Raw genomic sequence first — 19626 nt, 5'->3', positions numbered from 1 at the left:
ATTTTTCCATAACTAGACAAGTATTTACCTCTCCATGGTTGCAGAACCGTATCTATTTTTGCTAACTTTCTATTGAAATTAATTGTGGTAAATGAATTTATATTTTTTGAGATGTGAATACCAAGTATGTCTACTTCACCATTCGCCCATTTTATTGGTAAACTACAAGGTAGTGTCAACACATTTTTTTAATGATCCAATACGTAATATGGTACACTTGTCATAATTAGGTTTTAATCCAGAGGTGCTAGAAAAGTGATCAAGATCTTCAATGAGACTGTGCAGGGATCCAGATTGCGGAGTCATCAGCATACATTGACACTTTTGTTTTTATCCCCTGGATTTCTAACACCTTGATGTTCTTGTTGGATGTAATTTTAATAGCTAGCATTTCAATGGCCATGATAAATAGATATGGAGACAACGAACAGCCTTGTTTTACTCATCTTAAAAGCTCAATACTTTGAGAAGTAACCATTGTTTACATCTGGGGTTGCTGTACATAACTTTAACCCATTCTATAAGAGATTCACCAAAGTTAAAGTATTCCAGGCATTTACATATAAATTCTAATCGTACTTTATCAAATACCTTTTCAAAATCTGCTATGAAGACCAGACCTGGTATCTTAAATGTTTCATAATGTTCAATTGTTTCAAGTAATTGTTGTATATTATCTCCAATATATCGTCCATATAAAAAACCTGTCTGATCAGGATGAACAATATCTGTTATAACCTTTTTTATTCTATTATTCTATGCTATGCATTGAGACAGGATTTTCACATCACATCATTGAGGTGTTAGAGGTCTCCAGTTTTTCTAAATGGACAGGATCTTTATACTTACCACCTGGGTCCTGTTTTAGTAGTAATGAAATCAGACCTTGTTGAGGACCTGAAAGTCTACCGTTTGTATAAAAGTAATTAAAATATGCTAATAATGGATCTTTGAGTACATCAAAAAGGTCTGATATCCCTCTACTGGTATAGTGTCAAGCCCTGGTGTTTTTTCCAGACTGAAAATATATTATTGCCTCAAAGTTCCTCTTCTGTAAGTTGGCCTTCACACCGGTCTTTCTGTAAATGTGTTAATTTTACATTATTATTATTATTATTATTATTATTATTATTATTATTATTACTATTATTATTATTATTATTATAAAATAAATCCATACAGTTAACAGTGGAAATAGAGGAGACTGAAAAGAAAACATTTGCTTAAAATATTTTGCTTCCTCTTTCAAAATATAATTTGGTGAATCATGGATAACTCCATCATTTTAATGAGTTTCTGTAAATTCTTTCTGGTAGAATTTCTGTGTTGAAGATACAAGAAAAATTGTGTGCATTTCCCCCCATTTTCCATCCAATTCGCTTTATTTTTGTAATACATTACACTTGATCATTCTTGAATAAGTACCTCCAGTTCTTTTTGTTTTTCCACTAACATATTTTGTGCCTCTATAATAGTTTCCATTACCATCTACCTGCTCTGTTACTTCCTCTATTTCCTTTATTAGTCTAATCTCTTTAGACCTAAACTGCTTTTGTTTTAATGATGAGTATTGTATTGAATGGCCTCTGAAAGTACATTTGAAAGTGTCGCATACAATAAGACGATCTGCTGTACCTACGTTGTACAAAAAGTCAATTATGAATTATATTGTCTTAGTTAAGAACAAATTGTCATCCAATAGGCTTTGATTAAATTTCCAATATCCCTGTCCACGTGGAAATTCTGTAAGAGCTATATGGAGGCCAATTAGATGGTGGTCCAATTGCATTTGGTCTCCTATTGATACTTTTGATGCCAGCAAGAACAAGACTAGGAAGTAATCAAGACGGCTAGCTTGATTAAGCCTCCTCCACGTATAACTCACTAGGTCAGGGTTTTTCAACCTCCATATATGCACTAGTTCTAATGTATCCATGATCTTTGTAATCTCCTTAAATGCTTGAGGGTGATAGTTTGCAGAATGATTTCCTTTACGATCCATTGAGGTACATAAAACCACATTATAATCTCCCACCATAATAATAGATTTCGTTGCTTGTGAGCTCAATAGATTATTACATATATTTTTGAAAAAGTGTGGATCATCATTGTTTGGCCCATATAGATTAATTAGTCAGATCTGTTTTTGGTCCAATAGCATATTTAAAATAATCCATCTTCCTTACGGATCTATTTGCACAATCGGATAAAAATGTGTATTAATTAGTATAATCACCCCTTTTGAGTTTCTTTGACCATGAACAAAAATATATATTTCTCCCTCCCATTCCTTTTTACACTCAACCTCATCTATATTTGTAGAATGAGTTTCCTGTAACCAATATATATTATATTATTTCTCTTTTAGCCATGTAAAAAAACATTTTATGAATACTTGACCAGTCTCAACATCAACAGTGAAGAGGCGACTCCGGGATGCTGAGCCATATCTGAGACTGGCCCATAAAAAGAAAAGATTAAGATGGGCAAAATAACAGACATTGGACAGAGGAACTCTGCCTAGAAGGCCAGCATCCCGGAGTCGCCTCTTCACTGTTGACAATGAGACTGGTGTTTTGCGGGTACTATTTAATGAAGCTGCCAATTGAGGACTTGTGAGGCATCTGTTTCTCAAACGAGACACTCCAATGTACTTGTCCTCTTGCCCAGTTGTGCACCAGGACCTCCCACTCCTCTTTCTATTCTGGTTAGAGCCAGTTTATGCTGTTCTGTCAAAGGGAGTAGTACATAGCGTTGTACGAGATCTTCAGTTTCTTGGCAATTTCTCACATGGAATAGCCTTCATTTCTCTGAACAAGAATAGACTGATGAGTTTCAGAAGAAAGTTCTTTGTTTCTGGCCATTTTGAGCCTGTAATCGAACACACAAATGCTGATGCTCCAGATACTCAACTAGTCTAAAGAAGGCCAGTTTTAATGCTTCTTTAATCAGAACAGTTTTCAGCTGTGCTAACATAATTGCAAAAGGGTTTTCTAATGATCAATTCACCTTTTAAAATGATAAACTTGGATTAGCTAACACAACGTGCCATTGGAACACAGGAGTGATGGTTGCTAATGATGGGCCTCTGTAAGCCTATGTAGATATTCTATAAAAATCTTCCAGCTACAATAGTCATGGACAACATTAACAATGTCTACACTGTATTTCTGATCAATTTGATGTTATTTTAATGGACAAAAAAAAGTGCTTTTCTTTAAAAAAACAAGGACATTTATAAGTGACCCCAAACTGTTGAACGGTAGTGTACATTCGTTGTCACTGTTGATATTGTCCTGCAACATACTGATCACCTGGAAGGGATCAGCTGAGGTCATTTAAGAATTTTCTTAGTACCTCTGACTTTGCTAGGTTTCTGTCTATTCGGTGCTGGCTGACATGGGGGAGTATAAAACAATTTGGTTCCTGTGGACCCACTAACGTGGTGGATTGTCGACCTTTCCTGATTTGATAAGCTACAGGTGACAGTTTCACCACAATCTCGTGTGGCCCCATCCAGTGGGGCAGGAACTTTGCCGCAATGCCCGCGGGTTTGGTGTATATGTAGTACCACATATAATCCGACCTCGAACACCTGAGGCCTTTTTGTCGTAATGGGTCTTGTCACCTTCTGCACTTCTTTCCAACTTTCCTTGAGTGTACGCAAAGGTAGTTTGGAAGTGAGTTCGCAAATCCATCACGTGTTGATGAGCCGTGTAGGCGGTGGCTGCGGCGACATCTCCCGGTTGGTACAGGAGATGCAGTGGAAGTGTCATTTGCCGGCCCTTCATCATCTCGATTGGTGTTATTCCCGTAGACCTGTTGCGTGTGGCTCTGATCGCAATCAGTACCAGTGGGAGTTTGAGGTCTCAATCTTTGTGGTTGGCTGCCAGATATTTCCTCAGGATTCTGACAATTGTCTGGTTTCTCATTTCTACCCTGCCAGAGCTCCTAGGGTGGTACGCAATGTGTAGTTTAGCTTTGACTCCCAGGAGCCACCACTGTTCGGTCATTACAGCTGCCGAAAAGTGGGTTCCTCTGTTGCCGTCAACGGTTTCTCCTGGCAGGCTGAAAGGACTGAATGTGGTTGAGCAAAAGAATGGCCGTGCTTTCTGCTGTGTCATTGGTTTGCGGGCAGGCACTCCATCTACTTTGTCAATGCGCAAGTCACTGTGAGGAGATAATTCTCGCATCTGGCCGACCTGGCAACTAGGCCGACCCAGTCGATCTGGATCGAGCTCAAGTTGTCCGGTCTCTTAGCTGTGCTCGCAAGCTCTAGAAGTGACAAAATTGGCAAAGGGCCCTTTGGCAAATGTGGGCAGTAGGGCCCAAGAAGTCAATGAAGTTGGGATACATGTTCGACAGAAACAGTTGTTTGAAAGGCAATAGCTCTTCTATTCCTGTTTCAGTGAGCATGCCAAAGTAAGCTGAACAATGATAGTAGGCTTGTGAGTGTTTATTTCGTGCTTGTTTGACATTGTTATCCAATGAGCTATCATGTTTGCGAGTCTCAGAACCGCTGAATTCTATTTTCAAAGCCGTGGCAAGTTGAGCGTAGTCGTTTTGCACGTGTTGTTGTTGTAGACGGGTGAACCTTGTCACATGTCTGTTGGACGTTAGCTTCAACAGGTACAGCCTGTCGATATATGTAGCATTGGGGTAGTCATCCAAGGTGTCCTCTATGTCTGCTAAGAACGGCTGTGTCGTTTGGCTTTCCTGGACCGGGGTCAAAGATGCTGAAGTTTGACGATTTTGTCAAGTGCCAAGTGCGCGGGGAGCATCTGCACCCTCCTGTGGGGAATTGTGGGCCGAAAAGCCAAGATTTGGTTGTGTTGACGAGGGGGCGCCAGGTTACTGTGGGCCGAATGGTCAAGAGGAAAAGACGGAGGGACCCCTAAGAGAGGTGAAGTCTGAAATCTCCTGTCGTCTACATTCCTTCATTCCCTGAGCTCCGGTTGTGAGCTAGGTTGCTCGTTAAGGTAGTCCCGTGATAGCGCGTGACTGTTCTGGAGTTCCTCCAGATGATATCTAGGGTGGTATTCTGCTGTATCGCAGAGTCCACCTGGGAGATGGTGTTTATCTTAAACACGTAGGTGTCGCACTTGCTCCACTCGGCCACATACTTATCTGTCATGGTTTCAGGGAGAGGTCTAGAGTGCGAAGCAAGAGATTAAGTGATGTCCTCCTTTTGCTTAGAGGTCACGTTTTCCAACTTTATCACTTGGGCTTTCTCATCGTTCATTGAATCAGCGACTTCAAGGAGTTCCGCTGTTTTGTCATCCAACTTGGTAAATGTGTTCATTAACTGATCGTCTTTGGTCTGCAGCTTTTGGAATAGAACATTATTGCTTTGAGTGGTTTCATACAAAACTGTTTGCAGGGCATCAAATTGCTCGCCCCTGTTTTTAGCTGATTCATCTAGTTTTGCGTGGACTTCATCGTATATATTTTGGGCTAAAACGAATTGTTCCTGTAGAATATGGACTTGGTCAAGAGTTTGTTCACGTTCTCTGTTATAAGTCTTAGCCAGATCTTTCAATTAATCTGTTCTCAAATGCAGTTCCTCTGATCTTGCAATTGATCTGTTTTCAAATGTAGTTCCTCGGCTAGCAGTAGTTTGTCATTGTCGGCTTTTATCGTCAACGAGACAATGATATCCAATCAGTTGAGATTGGTTGGATACAGTACAGTGTACCCCGTTGTAACTGCACCGCCCTCAACCACAAGGCTCCCTAGCGGGTGGTGCGGTCTGCACAACACATCACCGGGGGCAAACTACCTGCCCTCCAGGACACCTACAGCACCCGATGTCACAGGAAGACCAAAAAGATCAAGGACAACAACCACCCGAGCCCCTGCCTGTTAACCCTGCTACCATCCAGAAGGCAAGGTCAGTACGGGTGCATCAAAGCTGGGACTGAGAGACTGAAAAACCATCACTAACACAGAGAGGCTGCTGCCTACATACAGACTCAAATCATTGGCCACTTTAATAAATGGATCACTAGTCACTTTAAAAAATGCCACTTTTAATAATGTTGATATATCCTACAATACTCATCTTTATGTTTATACTGTATCTTATACCATCTATTGCATCTTGCCTATGCCGCTCATCCATATGTTTATATGTACATATTCTTATTCCATCCCTTTAGATTTGTCTGTATTAGGTAGTTGTGGAATTGTTAGATTACTTGTTAGATATTACTGCACTGTCAGAACTAGAAGCACAAGCATGTCGCTACACTCACATTTACATCTGCTAACCATGTGTATGTGACCCAATAAGATTTGATTTGAGCATATGGTTGCTGTCACAAGAAATTATAAAAATGTAATTACTTGCTATTCATCACCACCACTTATCCCTGAAAGCTGAAATCCCACTGGATTCTAGCAAAGGCGGGATTTCCAACAATACCAGATCAGTAATGTGGGAGTTGGCCCTAATGAGCTTGCGAATGTAATTGTTCAATTTAAATAATGTTATTGATGAATCATACCTGTCTAGGCTATTTGAAAATTAAACTTTAAATTAACCTGAAAACATTGCTTAATCTAAGTTTATGTAGAAAGTTGAAAATCATATCATACAATGTAACCTGAAATATTTTAAAACAATTACTGGCGATTCTTCACCACCAGAGGTCACCGATAGCGCAAGCTGAAATCACATGGGATTCCCGCACGGCAAGGGATTTCACTTTGAACAAAGGGGAAAACAAAAATGGCTCCTCCCCCTTGTTAGCTTAGCATTTGGTGCAATGCTTAGCTTCACTTGTGCTGGAAAGTGAGACTCCGCACAACAAAAGTCCCCTCCAACAAGAGAACGGGTTTACTAAGTGACGTCTCACGTTCAATCTTTCAGCAATTTTTTTGTGATTAACCGGAACGTGCGTAAAACACAAATACACCGTTGGGTCTACTCGCACCAATGAAAACGCGAGACAGAGATCATTACTAACTTGGTCAAGCCAATATCTACTCAAATTTTAATCGGCTGGCCCTATGTTCACGCTCGAGAAATTAATTACGACCAAGTCTACTCGCTCCTGAACGCGATAGACAGAAATAACACTACATTGGGCCCAACTAGTATTTTTCTCAGAATGCCTGCATCGGGTGGTACATACGCCATAGCTCATAGCATTCAGTAAATCCCCTACACACTGATTTGTGTCAGATATACAACACGAGTCAATCTTGCTCCACTAGTATCTGAGTGAAAAAGAAAAACCACACACACGCCACTCAACAATAATCCTGATTGGTGTATGAGTAACTTGCTACACAATTCCTATGGACTGAATTCAACAGTGAGGCCAAGTTTTATCTTAGATTCCTCGCACAGGGGCATCAATATGTCATGACGTTGTCATTAATGCGATGACATGCTATTTATTGAATAATTAACTGTTTATTATTACGTGATTAAATGAATCCTGTAACAATTAACTCAGTAACCTGAAGCACCACGGGAAAAGTTTGTTTAATGCGTTAACATTTCCCAAATTAACTCAAAACATAGATCTCATAGCAGTCACCAATTAATTCATTTCCTCAGTCTCATTCTGAATGTCGCATAATTAGTAAATCTGCACAAACCCGGGTCTCACTAATTATTCCGTACCACATAAATTGAGTTGATTATTTATTTACTAACCAGTTAAATGATAACATAAGATAAATATACACAAACAGTCCAGGTTATTGGTTAAAACTTCATACAATGGCAACAGGTCCCTAGTGGACCAACACAAGATGGAGATTTACAGAGAGATTGAGAGAGAGAGCGCAAGAGAGAAATTAAACACTTGGATACATTTGTAAATTATGCTTAGTTTCAGCACTAACACCTTGCCCTGAACTGCCCCGGTTATGGGTAAAAAGTGTAATACATGTATTTACGGTCTCTGTTAGGTATCTCTTTGTGGGTCTACTTCCGCTTAGTGGGAAAGGTTTGGCCAACGCATTGGTCATTCGTCTTCAGGTGTAAGTCTCTGATTTTCCAAACGATGTCACAATGTCCTTTCATTTAGTTGTCAGTTTCCTTGCACTTGTTCTGTGAGAGTGGGCTTATGAGGAGGCTAATCAGCCGTGTCGATGCTCCCGGCGTGGGTAAGAGGGCCGTGTAGACAACCGGTGACTTGAAAAGAATAGCCGGATGGTTCTGCTTAAATTCAACTTCCTAGATACAGAACTTAGAATAGCTACTCCACCATAAACTTGATTGTTCAGAGATTTACTTTGTCTTCAACCTCGTGTTGCGTTTCAGGGTCACGACTAGTTGTAGACCTCGGCTGCAGCGCATGGTCAACTTAGTCTGATATGTCAATTCTTAACTCATGTTTTATACCGTAGAGTAGAAAGGGGCGTTTCCATCTTTATGACACACTCTCTGGGTTCCCTAGGTGTAGCTAGTTACAAGGCAAGGTATTAGGATTTACTATGATCTCGTTTAGACAACTAAAATCAGTCTTATCACCAAAACATTCTCTTTCATCTGCATATTTTCTACACAAAGTATGTAAACATCAAATATACATTATGAAAACTCTTCAAGTTAATTTTTCGTTATAACATCCTCAACTAACTTTTAAGAACATCATAAAATAGACATTCATTTTCATATTCCAGCCATCATGGTTTCCACCATTTGGCTGATCAAATATACATGTCCCAAAGTCCATTTATTTGATGTTGTGTAGTTTTGAGCTGTAAACTCTTCCTAAGGCACACAGACATTCCAGTCTCTCACATTAGAGAACAGAATGGAGTTGGGCTGTTGCCTTATGAATTACGATGGGCGTGAGGTCATAAACCCCCCTCATCAATCCCTCTATACTTCTCCCCCTCTTCGGGAGGGAGAGATATCTCTGTAGAACCGTGATCCACTGTAAGCTGATCCTCACAGGCCAGTTATGACAGTCCCCCTCTGGTGGGTTCAACTTGGAAGGATCCTGCATTTTGCAATCCACCATAAAAATGACCATCGGATGTCAACAATTGTATATACACAGTGTACGCCATTTGTTTGTGAGAATGGGATCAAATCAATTTGGTTCATATATAGACACCATTTCATTTAAAACAGTTTGTTTCATTTAAAATTATCCACAAGAGCAGATGTTGCCCAGAACAAATTAATATCAATTAACTTCAGTTATTAAAATTAATTAATCAATGAATAGAACAATGAATCTAGCAATAAAAGACAATTTAATAATAACTAGTCAATTCATAGCCTGTTTCTCATTAAACAAAACGTGTTTGGTAATATAAAAATAATCCACCGAAACTAATGCTGAAAACTGATCATCACATCATCTTTATCTGATACAGTGCATTCAAAAAGTATTCAAACCCCTTGACTTTTTCCACCTTCTGTTACATTACAGCATTATTATAACATTTATTAAATAGTTTTTTTCCTCAAATCTACACACAACATCCCAAAATTACAATGCAAAAAACAGGTTCTTCAAAATTATTTGTAAGCATCGTCTTAGCTGTGTGCTTAGGGTCGTTGTCCTGTTGGAAGGTGGACCAATGAGGTCCTGAGCACTCTGGAGCAGGTTTTCATCAAGGATCTCTGTACATTGCTCCGTTCAAATTTCCCCTCGATCCTGACTAGTCTCCCAGTCCCTGCCGTTGAAAAACAAACCCACAGCATGATGCTGCCACCACCATGTTTCACCATGCTCTGACATGCACTGTCAACTGTGGGACCTTATATAGACAGGTGTGTGCCTGTTTGAATTGAATTTACAAAGTGGACTCCAATCAAGGAAACAGGATGCACCTGAGAACAATTGAGTCTCATAGCAAACGGTATGAATACTTATTATTTGCCCCCTAAAAAACTTTTCAAGTTGTCATTATGGGCTACTGTGTGTAGATTGAGGACTTTTTTAATTTAATCAATTTTATTATAAGGCTGTAACGTAACAAAATGTGGAAAAAGTCCAGGTGTCTGAATACTTTCCTTTGGCACTGAGTATACAAACATTAGGAACACCTTCCTAATATTGAGTTGCAATCCCCTTTGTCCTCAGAACAGCCTCAATTCGTCAGGCCATGGACTCCACCTGGTGTGGAAAGAAACCCACAGGGATGCTGGGCCACGATGACTCCAATGCTTCCCACAGTTGTGTCGGGTTGGCTGGGAGTGGATATCTACTCCGAATAGCTCGTTCCATATCCTCCCACAGATGCACAATTGGATTGAGATCTGGTGACTCGGCAGGCCACTGCAGTAAGCTGAATTCACTGTCACGGTTTCCATGGAACCATTCCTGGACAAGCCTTGTGGCATGGGGCATAATCCTGCTGAAAAAATCTATTTGCAGCTGGATACATTGCTGGCATAAAGGGATGCACCTGATTGGCAATGATGTTTAGACATCCTGTGGCATTAAAACGTTGCTCCAATTTATCAAGGAGCCCAATGTGTGCCATGAAAACACACCACCAGCCTGCAATGCTGACACACGGCATGGATGCATGTACTTATGGGTTTCTCCATACCTTAGTATCCCATCAGCATGACACAGCAGGAACTGGGATTATCTAGACCAGCGTTTCCCAAAATGTTTATAGTCCCGTACCTCTTCAAACATTCAACCTCCAGCTGCGTACCAGGGTCAGCACACTCAAATATTGTTAGCCTGTCACACAGGCTTGAGTTTGTCAAAACCAGGCTCGTTGGAAGTGACAAAGAGCTGGTATAGGACCAGGGCACAAATAATAATAAATTTTGCTCTTTATTTAGCCATTTTACATATAAAACCTTACTTGCTCATTGAAAATTGTGAATAACTCACCACAGGTTAATGAGATTGGTGTGCTTGAAAGGAAGGATGCACATAACTCTGCAATGTTGGGTTGTATTGGAGAGAGTCGGTCTTAAATCCTTTTCCACACAGTCTGTGCCTGTATTTAGTTTTTATGCTAGTGAGGGCCAAGAATCCACTCTCACATAGGTACGTGGTTGCAAAGGGCATCAGTGTCTTAACAGAGCTATTTGCCAAGGCAGGATACTCTGAGCGCAGCCCAATCCAGAAATCTGGCAGCAGCTTCTGATTAAAGTCAATTTTCACAGAACCGCTTGTTGCAATTTTGATGAGGCTCTTGTTCAGATATCGGTAAGTTTACTGGAGACAGGGCATGAAAGAGGTAACGAATCCAGTTTGTGTCATCCGTTTCAGGAAAGTATCTGCGTAATTACACACCATACTCATTCAGGTGCTTCGCTAGATCACATTTGACCTTGTCCGTAAGCTTGAGTTCATTTTCAGACAAACAAAATCATACAATGATGGAAAGACCTGTGTGTTGTCCTTGTTAACAAAGTTAACCATTTTCACCGTAGTGTCCAAAACGTCTTTCAAGCTGTCAAGCATTCCCTTGGCAGCAGGAGCCGGAAGAATTAATAAGAGCGTCTGCTAAATGACTTAAATGTAAATGTAATTAAGTCCTCCACAATAGTATGGTGCTTGCCTGTCCTGGCCACTCAGTAGCTCACAATATAAGATGCTTCTAGCCCCTTCTTATTAATGGCATCTGTTGGTTTATACATGTCTTACTACTGGAAAGTCATCTCAACTCTCGCTCAAAAAACTCCTGTGGCTTATTTTTCAAATTGGCATGTTTTGTTTCTAAATGTCTGCATTCACAAAAGTGAAGGTTTCATCGAGTTGTGAGATAACACACTGTGGCTGAGGAAAGGCACTATTCCCTATATAAATGAACCCCAAATCAATGTAGGTCTCATCATATTTGCACCTCTTCGATGGTCCAACATCCCCGTCTGTTGTTTGGTGCTTTCCCGAGTAAGCAGGCAGTAGCTCTGACAGTTGTGATTCTGATGCAGCCGCAGTGTCCATGCTAGCTGGGCAAACAACAAATGTAGAATTACTGATGCTAGCATTGGATGTGCTCGTGGAAGCAGAACAACTTGTGTCGTCGACAGGTGCAGTACTAGTAGAGCTGGGATGTGTCTACGGATGTGGGCTAAAAAAACACAGCAAAGCTGACAAGATGTACACTGATCAGTAAAAAGAGGCTAACATTCTATGACGCTCCCTTTCCTCTGCCTTGTTCTCACAGTGAGAAACAATAGGATTACAATAGTGTTCTACACTTTCTTCATTTGATCCAACTCAATGTTGCCAATTATTTTATGAGATGAGAATTAAGTGGAGTGACTAGTCTTAGCTGGTCTGAGAGAACTGATGAGGCTACTATTATGTACACCTTGGTGTCTTTTTAACTGGCCCATTTGAGAGAAACTCACCCTACAGTCAGAGCAGGAGTAAGGCTTCTCTCCTGTGTGTATACGTTCATGTTGTTTTAGGTGGCTCGATTGAGAGAAACTCTTTCCACAGTCAGAGCAGGAGTACGGCTTCTCTCCTGTGTGTATACGTTCATGTTGTTTTAGGTGGCTCGATTGAGAGAAACTCGCCCTACAGTCAGAGCAGGAGTAAGCCTTCTCTCCTGTGTGTGTTCTCTGGTGAACTTTTAGCTCAGATGATTGTGTGAAGCATTTTCCACAGTCAGAGCAGGAGTAAGGCTTCTCTCTTTTATGCATACGTTCATGTGTTTTAAAGTTGTTCAGTCGAGAGAAACTCCTTCCACAGTCAGAGCAGGAGTAAGGCTTCTCTCCTGTGTGTATACGTTCATGTTGTTTTAGGTAGCTCGATTGAGAGAAACTCTTTCCACAGTCAGAGCAGGAGTACGGCTTCTCTCCTGTGTGTATACGTTCATGTTGTTTTAGGTGGCTCGATTGAGAGAAACTCGCCCTACAGTCAGAGCAGGAGTAAGGCTTCTCTCCTGTGTGTGTTCTCTGGTGAACTTTTAGCTCAGATGATGTTATGAAGCATTTTCCACAGTCAGAGCAGGAGTAAGGCTTCTCTCTTTTATGCATACGTTCATGTGTTTTAAAGTTGTTCAGTCGAGAGAAACTCCTTCCACAGTCAGAGCAGGAGTAAGGCTTCTCTCCTGTGTGTGTTCTCTGGTGAACTTTTAGCTCAGATGATGTTATGAAGCATTTTCCACAGTCAGAGCAGGAGTAAGGCTTCTCTCCTGTGTGTATACGTTCATGACGTTTTAGGTTGCTCGATTGAGAAAAACTCGCCCTACAGTCAGAGCAGAAGTAAGGCCTTTCTCCTGTGTGTGTTCTCTGGTGAACTTTTAGCTCAGATGATGTTATGAAGCATTTTCCACAGTCAGAGCAGGAGTAAGGCTTCTCTCCTCTGTGTATACGTTCATGATGTTTTAGGTAGCTCGAGTGAGAGAAACTCTTTCCACAGTCAGAGCAGCAGTACGGCTTATCTCCTTTATGTATACCTTGGTGATGTTTTAAGTGGCCCAGTTGAGAGAAGCTCTTCCTACATTCAGAGCAGGAGTAAGGCTTATCTCCTTTATGTATACCTTGGTGACTTTTTAAGTGGGCCAGTTGAGAGAAATTCGCCCCACAGTCAGAGTAGGAGTAAGGCTTCTCTCCTGTGTGTATACGTTCATGTTTTTTTAGGTGGCTCGGTTGAGAGAAACTCTTTCCACAGTCAGAGCAGGAGTAAGGCTTTTCTCCAGTGTGTGTTCTTTGATGAACTTTTAGCTCAGATGATGTTATGAAGCATTTTCCACAGTCAGAGCAAGAGTAAGGCTTCTCTCCTGTGTGTACTCTCTGGTGAACTGTCAGAACCCCTGATGTTTTGAATCTCTTCCCACAGTCAGTGCAGAAATACAGATTCTCTCCTGTATGTATTTGTAGGTGGATTTTTAGCTTTGATAGAATTGGGAAAATCTCCTCACAGTGTGGGCAGTGGTGAGACCTCTTAGCTCTGTGATCTTCCTGCTGTTGCTCTCTGGATGTAGAGAATGTCTCAACATGATCTCCTGTGTGAACATCAGAAGAACCAGGCAGTTGGCGTAATATACAGTACCAGTCAAAAGTTTGGACACACCTACTCATTCAAGGGGTTCTCTTTATTTTTACTATTTTCTACATTGAATAATAATAGAGAAAACATAAAAACTATGGAATAACACATATGGAATCATGTAACCCCCCCCCCCCCCCAAAAAAGTGTTAAATCAAAATAGCTTGTAGTTTAGATTCTTGAAAGTAGTCACCCCTTGCCTTGACAGCTTGGCACACTCTTGGCACTCTCTGAACCAGCTTCACGAGGAATGCTTTTCCAACAGTGTTGAAGTTCACACACATGCTGAGCAATTGTTGGCTGCTTTTCCTTCACTCTGCAATCCAACTCATCCTAAACAATCTCAATTGGGTTATGGTCTGGTGATTGTGGAGGCCAGGTCATCTGATGCAGCACTCCATCACTCTCCTTCTTGGTCAAATAGCCCTTACACAGCCTGGAGGTGTGTTGGGTCATCTTGTTGAAAAACAAATGAGTCCCACTAAGCCCAAACCAGCTGGAATGGCGTATCGCTGCAGAATGCTGTGGTAGCCATGCTGGTTACATGTGCCTTGAATTTTAAGTAAATCAGACAGTCACCAGCAAAGCACCCCCACAACATCACACCTCCTCCATGCTTCACGGTAGGAAATACACATGCGGAGATCATCCGGTCACCTACTCTGCGTCTCACAAAGACACGGCGGTTGGAAGCAAAAATCTGAAACTTGGACTCATCAGACCAAAGGACAGATTTCCACAGGTCTAATGTCCATTGCTCGTGTTTCTTAGCCCAAGCAAGTATCTTCTTATTGGTGTGCTTTAGTAGTGGTTTCTTTGCATCAATCCGACCATGAAGGCCTAAGTCACACAGTCTACTCTGAACAGTTGTTGTGTCTGTTACTTGAACTCTGAAGCATTTATTTGGGCTGCAATTTCTGAGGCTGGTAACTCTAATTGACTTATCCCTTGCAGCAGAGGTAACTCTGGGTCTTCCATTCCTGTGGCGATCCTCACGAAAGCCAGTTTCATCATAGTGCTTGATGGTTTTTGCGACTGCACTTGAAGAAACTGTCAAAGTTCTTGAAATGTTCCAGATTGACTGAGCTTCAGGTCTTAAAGAAATGATGGAATTTCGTTTCACTTTGCTTATTTGAGCTGTTCTTGCCATAACATCAACCTGTTTTTTTTACCAAATAGGGCCATCTTCTGTATACCACCCCTACCTTGTCATAACACAACTGATTGGCTCAAACACATTAAGGAAAAATATTCCACAAATGAACTTTTACGAAGGCACACCTGTTAATTGAAATGCATTCCGGGTGACTACCTTATGAAGCTGGATGAGAGAATGCCAAGCGTTTGCAAAGCTGTCAAGGCAAAGGGTGGCTACTTTGAAGAACCTCAAATATATTGATTTGTTTAACACTTTTTTGGTTACTACACTATTCCATATATGTTGTTTCATAGTTTTGATGTCTTCACAATTATTCTACAATTCAGAAAGAAAAACCCTTGAATGAGTAGGTGTCCAAACTTTTGACTGGTACTGTACATGTCAATCAAATTTATTTTAGGAAGCCCTTTTTACATCAGCAGTTGTCGTAGTGCTTTACAGAAATTCAGCCTAAAATCACAAAAGAGCATGCAATGCAGAAGCACAGTGGTTATGAGAAACTTCCTAGAAAGCAGGAGCCTAGGAAGAAACAGAGAGGAACCAGGCTCAAAGGGGTGGCCGGTCCTCTTCTGGCTGTACCGGGTGACATACACTACATTTAAAAAAAAACGTTTTGGGTCACTTTTAAATGTCCTTGTTTTGAAAGAAAAGCAATTTTTTTGTAAAATAAAATATCAAATTGATCAGAAATAGTGTAGACATTTTTAATGTTGTAAATGACTATTGTGGCTGGAAACGGCAGATTTTTTATGGAATATCTACATAGGCGTACAGAGGCCCATTATCAGCAACCATCACTCCTGTGTTCGAATGGCACGTTGTGTTAGCTAATCCAAGTTTATCATTTTAAAAAGGCTAATTGATCATTAGAAAACTTTTTTTAAATGATACACCTGGATTAGCTAACACAACATTACATTGGAACACAGCAGTGATGGTTGCTGATAATGGGCCTCTGTACGCCCATGTAGATATTCCATAAACAAATCTGCCGTTTCCAGCCACGATAGTCATTTGCAACAATACAAAACAATGTCTACTGTTTTTCTGATCAATTTTATTTTTCATTGGCCAAAAAAAGTGCTTTTCTTTCAAAACAAGGACATTTCTAAGTGACCCCAAACTTTTGAACGGTAGTGTATGTATTCATATCAGTAGGCTGTACAACACAAAGGGGGAATAAAACCACTCTAAGTGGGTAAGAGTTGAAAGCTAAAAAGGGGCGTGTCATTCTCCACTCACTATCACAAGGGTTAGTAATGTTAGAGAATTGAGTCATCTGGTGATTTTCAGTACCGATACTGTTCTCTTTGAAGTAGAATCGATATAAGGTTAAATATTAGACATGTGTAAGCAGAATGAAGGCTGAGCCCATGTGAATGTACAGAGCCTGATCAACATCGAGTTAACCATTAGACATGTAAAAAACAGAACATAAGCATAATCCGTGTGGATGAGGCAAGGTAGACCAACACAGACATGACTGGTCTGGGCCATATCTGATCTTGTGAAGGCTACTGGACATGCACATGGGTTAATCGTACATAGACAACATCAGCCTGAACTTGTGAAGACCTATGGACAGGAACATTAGCTAATCAGTTATAGGCACCATTAGACCTGCAGTAGGAGTGTGCATGTCTGTATGTCACGCCACCAATAGAATCTATGCCCTAATGTCTGAGACAATAAGAAAGGCAGCAAGATTAAAGTGGCCAAAGCTAGAAGGTATTAATCTTTTACATAAAGTGGAGTGACAATGTTATAAGGGTAAAACTGTATAAAAGCTGAGTACTAAGAATGGAGAATCAGTTCTTCCATGGAATTGCTCGGCTTTGTTACTTTTGTAATAAAGTCTATTTGAATTCACAAGCTCCGGTATCTGAGAAATATTTTATTCAATATTTCCACAACAGTAACTACAGACACATTTTAAAAACACTGGCAGTTTGTCTACTTCACTTCTTTAGTCTACTCTCTGATCACTCCAGATAACCCAGTGAATAAAACAAATGCTGGCAATACTGGTGTCAAACCATGCAAGTCTGAGTAGCATGAAATAACATCTACCTTCTCATTTAAAACAGTTCATCATGAAACAGTTCTACTGCAACTTTTCATACACAGTGGGAAGTTGGAACGAACAAACTTAGATAGAACCTGCTCTTACCATGAGAAACAGATTTCCCAATCTTCTCCTCCTCTTCTTCATCTTTAATGTTGACATTCAGCTCCAGTGTTTGACTGCAGTCTTCCAGCTTCACTGATGCCATCTCTGGATCCTGCAGTGCAAACTGGGCTCCACTGTCACAATCAGGACCCAGTGACTGTAGGTTTGGACTCACTGTGGAAGGAGAGAGGCAGGCTAAGTTTGTCCTCACTGTTCTCATACTTCATTATAGTCTGCCTGTAGTAACAATGAGAAACAGGCACCAAAAGTTAATCTTGACAGTTCCGGCACTTTCTTTATTCTCTAAAAATATATTATATTTCTTCATGTTCAATTATCTAATTCAGTGCTGGACTTGGACTGAAATAGGTGCCGATACTCATTTTGGGTGACGGTACTGTTTATATTTAGGTGCAGGAACTCCACAATACTTTTGAGCTAATATTCTATAAAAGAAACGAGCAGAAGCAGTAGAAGGTACTGGTACTCAGCTCTGGTGAGCTCCTGTCCAAGTCAAGCACTGATCTCATTTCAATAGATCAGGTAGCTAAGAATTGACTCAACATTCATTCATTAATATTAGACAAAGTATACACTTTAAATTAGGCTACACAATTTAAATGCACTTAATCTATAGTAGATTTCCCAAATTCACATAAATGCATAAATGACAACAAAGCCTTTAGTACAAGATTACAGTATGTTTATGGCAGCACTATACTATTTTCCTGAATAACCTTGTCTTCACTATCATTTCAAATAAAAAACTAATAGTATTTCCTGTTCACACCATAGTAACATTTATAGATAAATATAGAAACAACTGAATGTGTCTGAATATTAGTACACATGTAGGAAACTGATTCATTACATTCAGCTTCAAAACTGTAGTGTGACCGTGAAAATGTCTCTCTGCACCCGCACTTTAGTTCGTTGACGCAGACCGAGTGGGCGCCGCCATTTTACCAGCTCGTGAATTTTACACAAAACCAATAACATGCTAAACAAACTCAGAAATTTTAAATAAATGGATTCTTTATTAAATGACCTTGAGGAAATTATGTACATCCACTCAGACAAACCCAAAGTGTCTAGCTATGTGAATATCTGTGTATCACGTTCACTCGGTTTGACACAAAAATAACACATCAACCCTTTACCAAACGTGATGATACCTTAACGGATGTTACCTAGCATGGTATGACATGTTCTTTCGAAATTAGAAAGTTTAAACGTGCCATTACATACCTGCAGTAATAAATAGAAACAGACACAAGGGTTATCTTCATAACATCACAGTTCTGAAACGTTTTCTTTATTCTGAAGAATGGTGTGTGCCTGCCTGGAACTTCCTGTTCCCCCACTACCACAGTGCAGCCACAGATAGAACAATGAGACAGATATTTCACCAGATGTATAAATGTGAAGTATGCGCTTAGCGTTTCCACTCACTACCAAACTAAAATCTGTTATGAACAGAGTGGACTACGTTTTGTAGAAGTTTATCTTTTATATTTTTTATAAATCGCTTTGTTTAGAAGGAACGCAAAGGTGACTTGAGTTATTGCACACGAGCGCTTCAGAGGTGAGGAGGTGTTCCCTAACAGAAATATGCAGATGTGTGCTAGAACGCGCTAATAGGATCTCGTTACCTTGTGCTTGGCTCTGCCCACTATGCCCCAGAACAGACTATGGGAAGCGCACAGTACTACATAGAGCCATGACTACATGGAACTCTATTCCACAATTATGCAGTACAATTTTATTTTAAAAAACAGCAGCAGCTAATGGGGATCCATAATAAATATTCACAGAGGAGGCGTTCCCTAACAGAAATATGCAGATGTGTGCTAGAACGCGCTAATAGGATCTCGTTACCTTGTGCTTGGCTCTGCCCACTATGACTCAACTCTTCCCATTGCAAACGTCCGGTTTAGTTATAAAAAAATATGGTGCAACCCTCCGTGCTTTCAGGGATTATTATGTCCCTACCCCATTATATGAGAAGGGCGGTACTTAATTTGAGCCGGATCTTCCGGCACCTCTCAGTTTTGTAGTCTTTCGCTCTGGAACTTATTTGTCAGGATCAGGTAACCAAGCTCTTGTGGCATGAAAAATAAATGTCCACTATTTGCAATGTAAAAATCCTAATAAAAGCCATCAGAGTAATTACATTTGGATTCCTCTGTAATTGTCATGCCTCCTAAAAAAACGTAATGTGAAAACGTGCCTGATATTCTGTGAATTGATTGATGTTGGGCCATCCCAGGTTTATGGTTTGTGCAACATTGTAGCCTATTTAGACCAAGGCGTGGCCATTGCTGTGGTGAGAGAGAAGCACGCCTGTATCTCTC

General features: G+C 40.5%; 1 protein-coding gene across 1 annotated transcript; it reads right to left on the bottom strand.

The window, feature by feature from the left end:
• Nucleotides 1–11705: 11705 nt before the first annotated feature.
• On the bottom strand, nucleotides 11706–17499 carry LOC115179247 (zinc finger protein OZF-like). Its single transcript, XM_029740635.1, has 4 exons — nucleotides 17495–17499; nucleotides 17273–17319; nucleotides 13641–13899; nucleotides 11706–13220 (listed from the first exon to the last, which is right to left on the bottom strand). Exons 1-4 carry the CDS (start codon nucleotides 17497–17499, stop codon nucleotides 12197–12199), a joined length of 1335 nt encoding a protein of 444 aa, XP_029596495.1. The 3' UTR covers nucleotides 11706–12196.
• Between the last annotated feature and the right edge of the window lie 2127 nt (nucleotides 17500–19626).

Source organism: Salmo trutta, chromosome 39 (assembly GCF_901001165.1).
Source record: "Salmo trutta chromosome 39, fSalTru1.1, whole genome shotgun sequence".
Lineage (NCBI taxonomy): Eukaryota > Metazoa > Chordata > Actinopteri > Salmoniformes > Salmonidae > Salmo > Salmo trutta.
The sequence above is the reverse complement of the archived record's forward strand: the minus strand, read 5'-3'. Positions and strand labels throughout refer to the sequence as shown.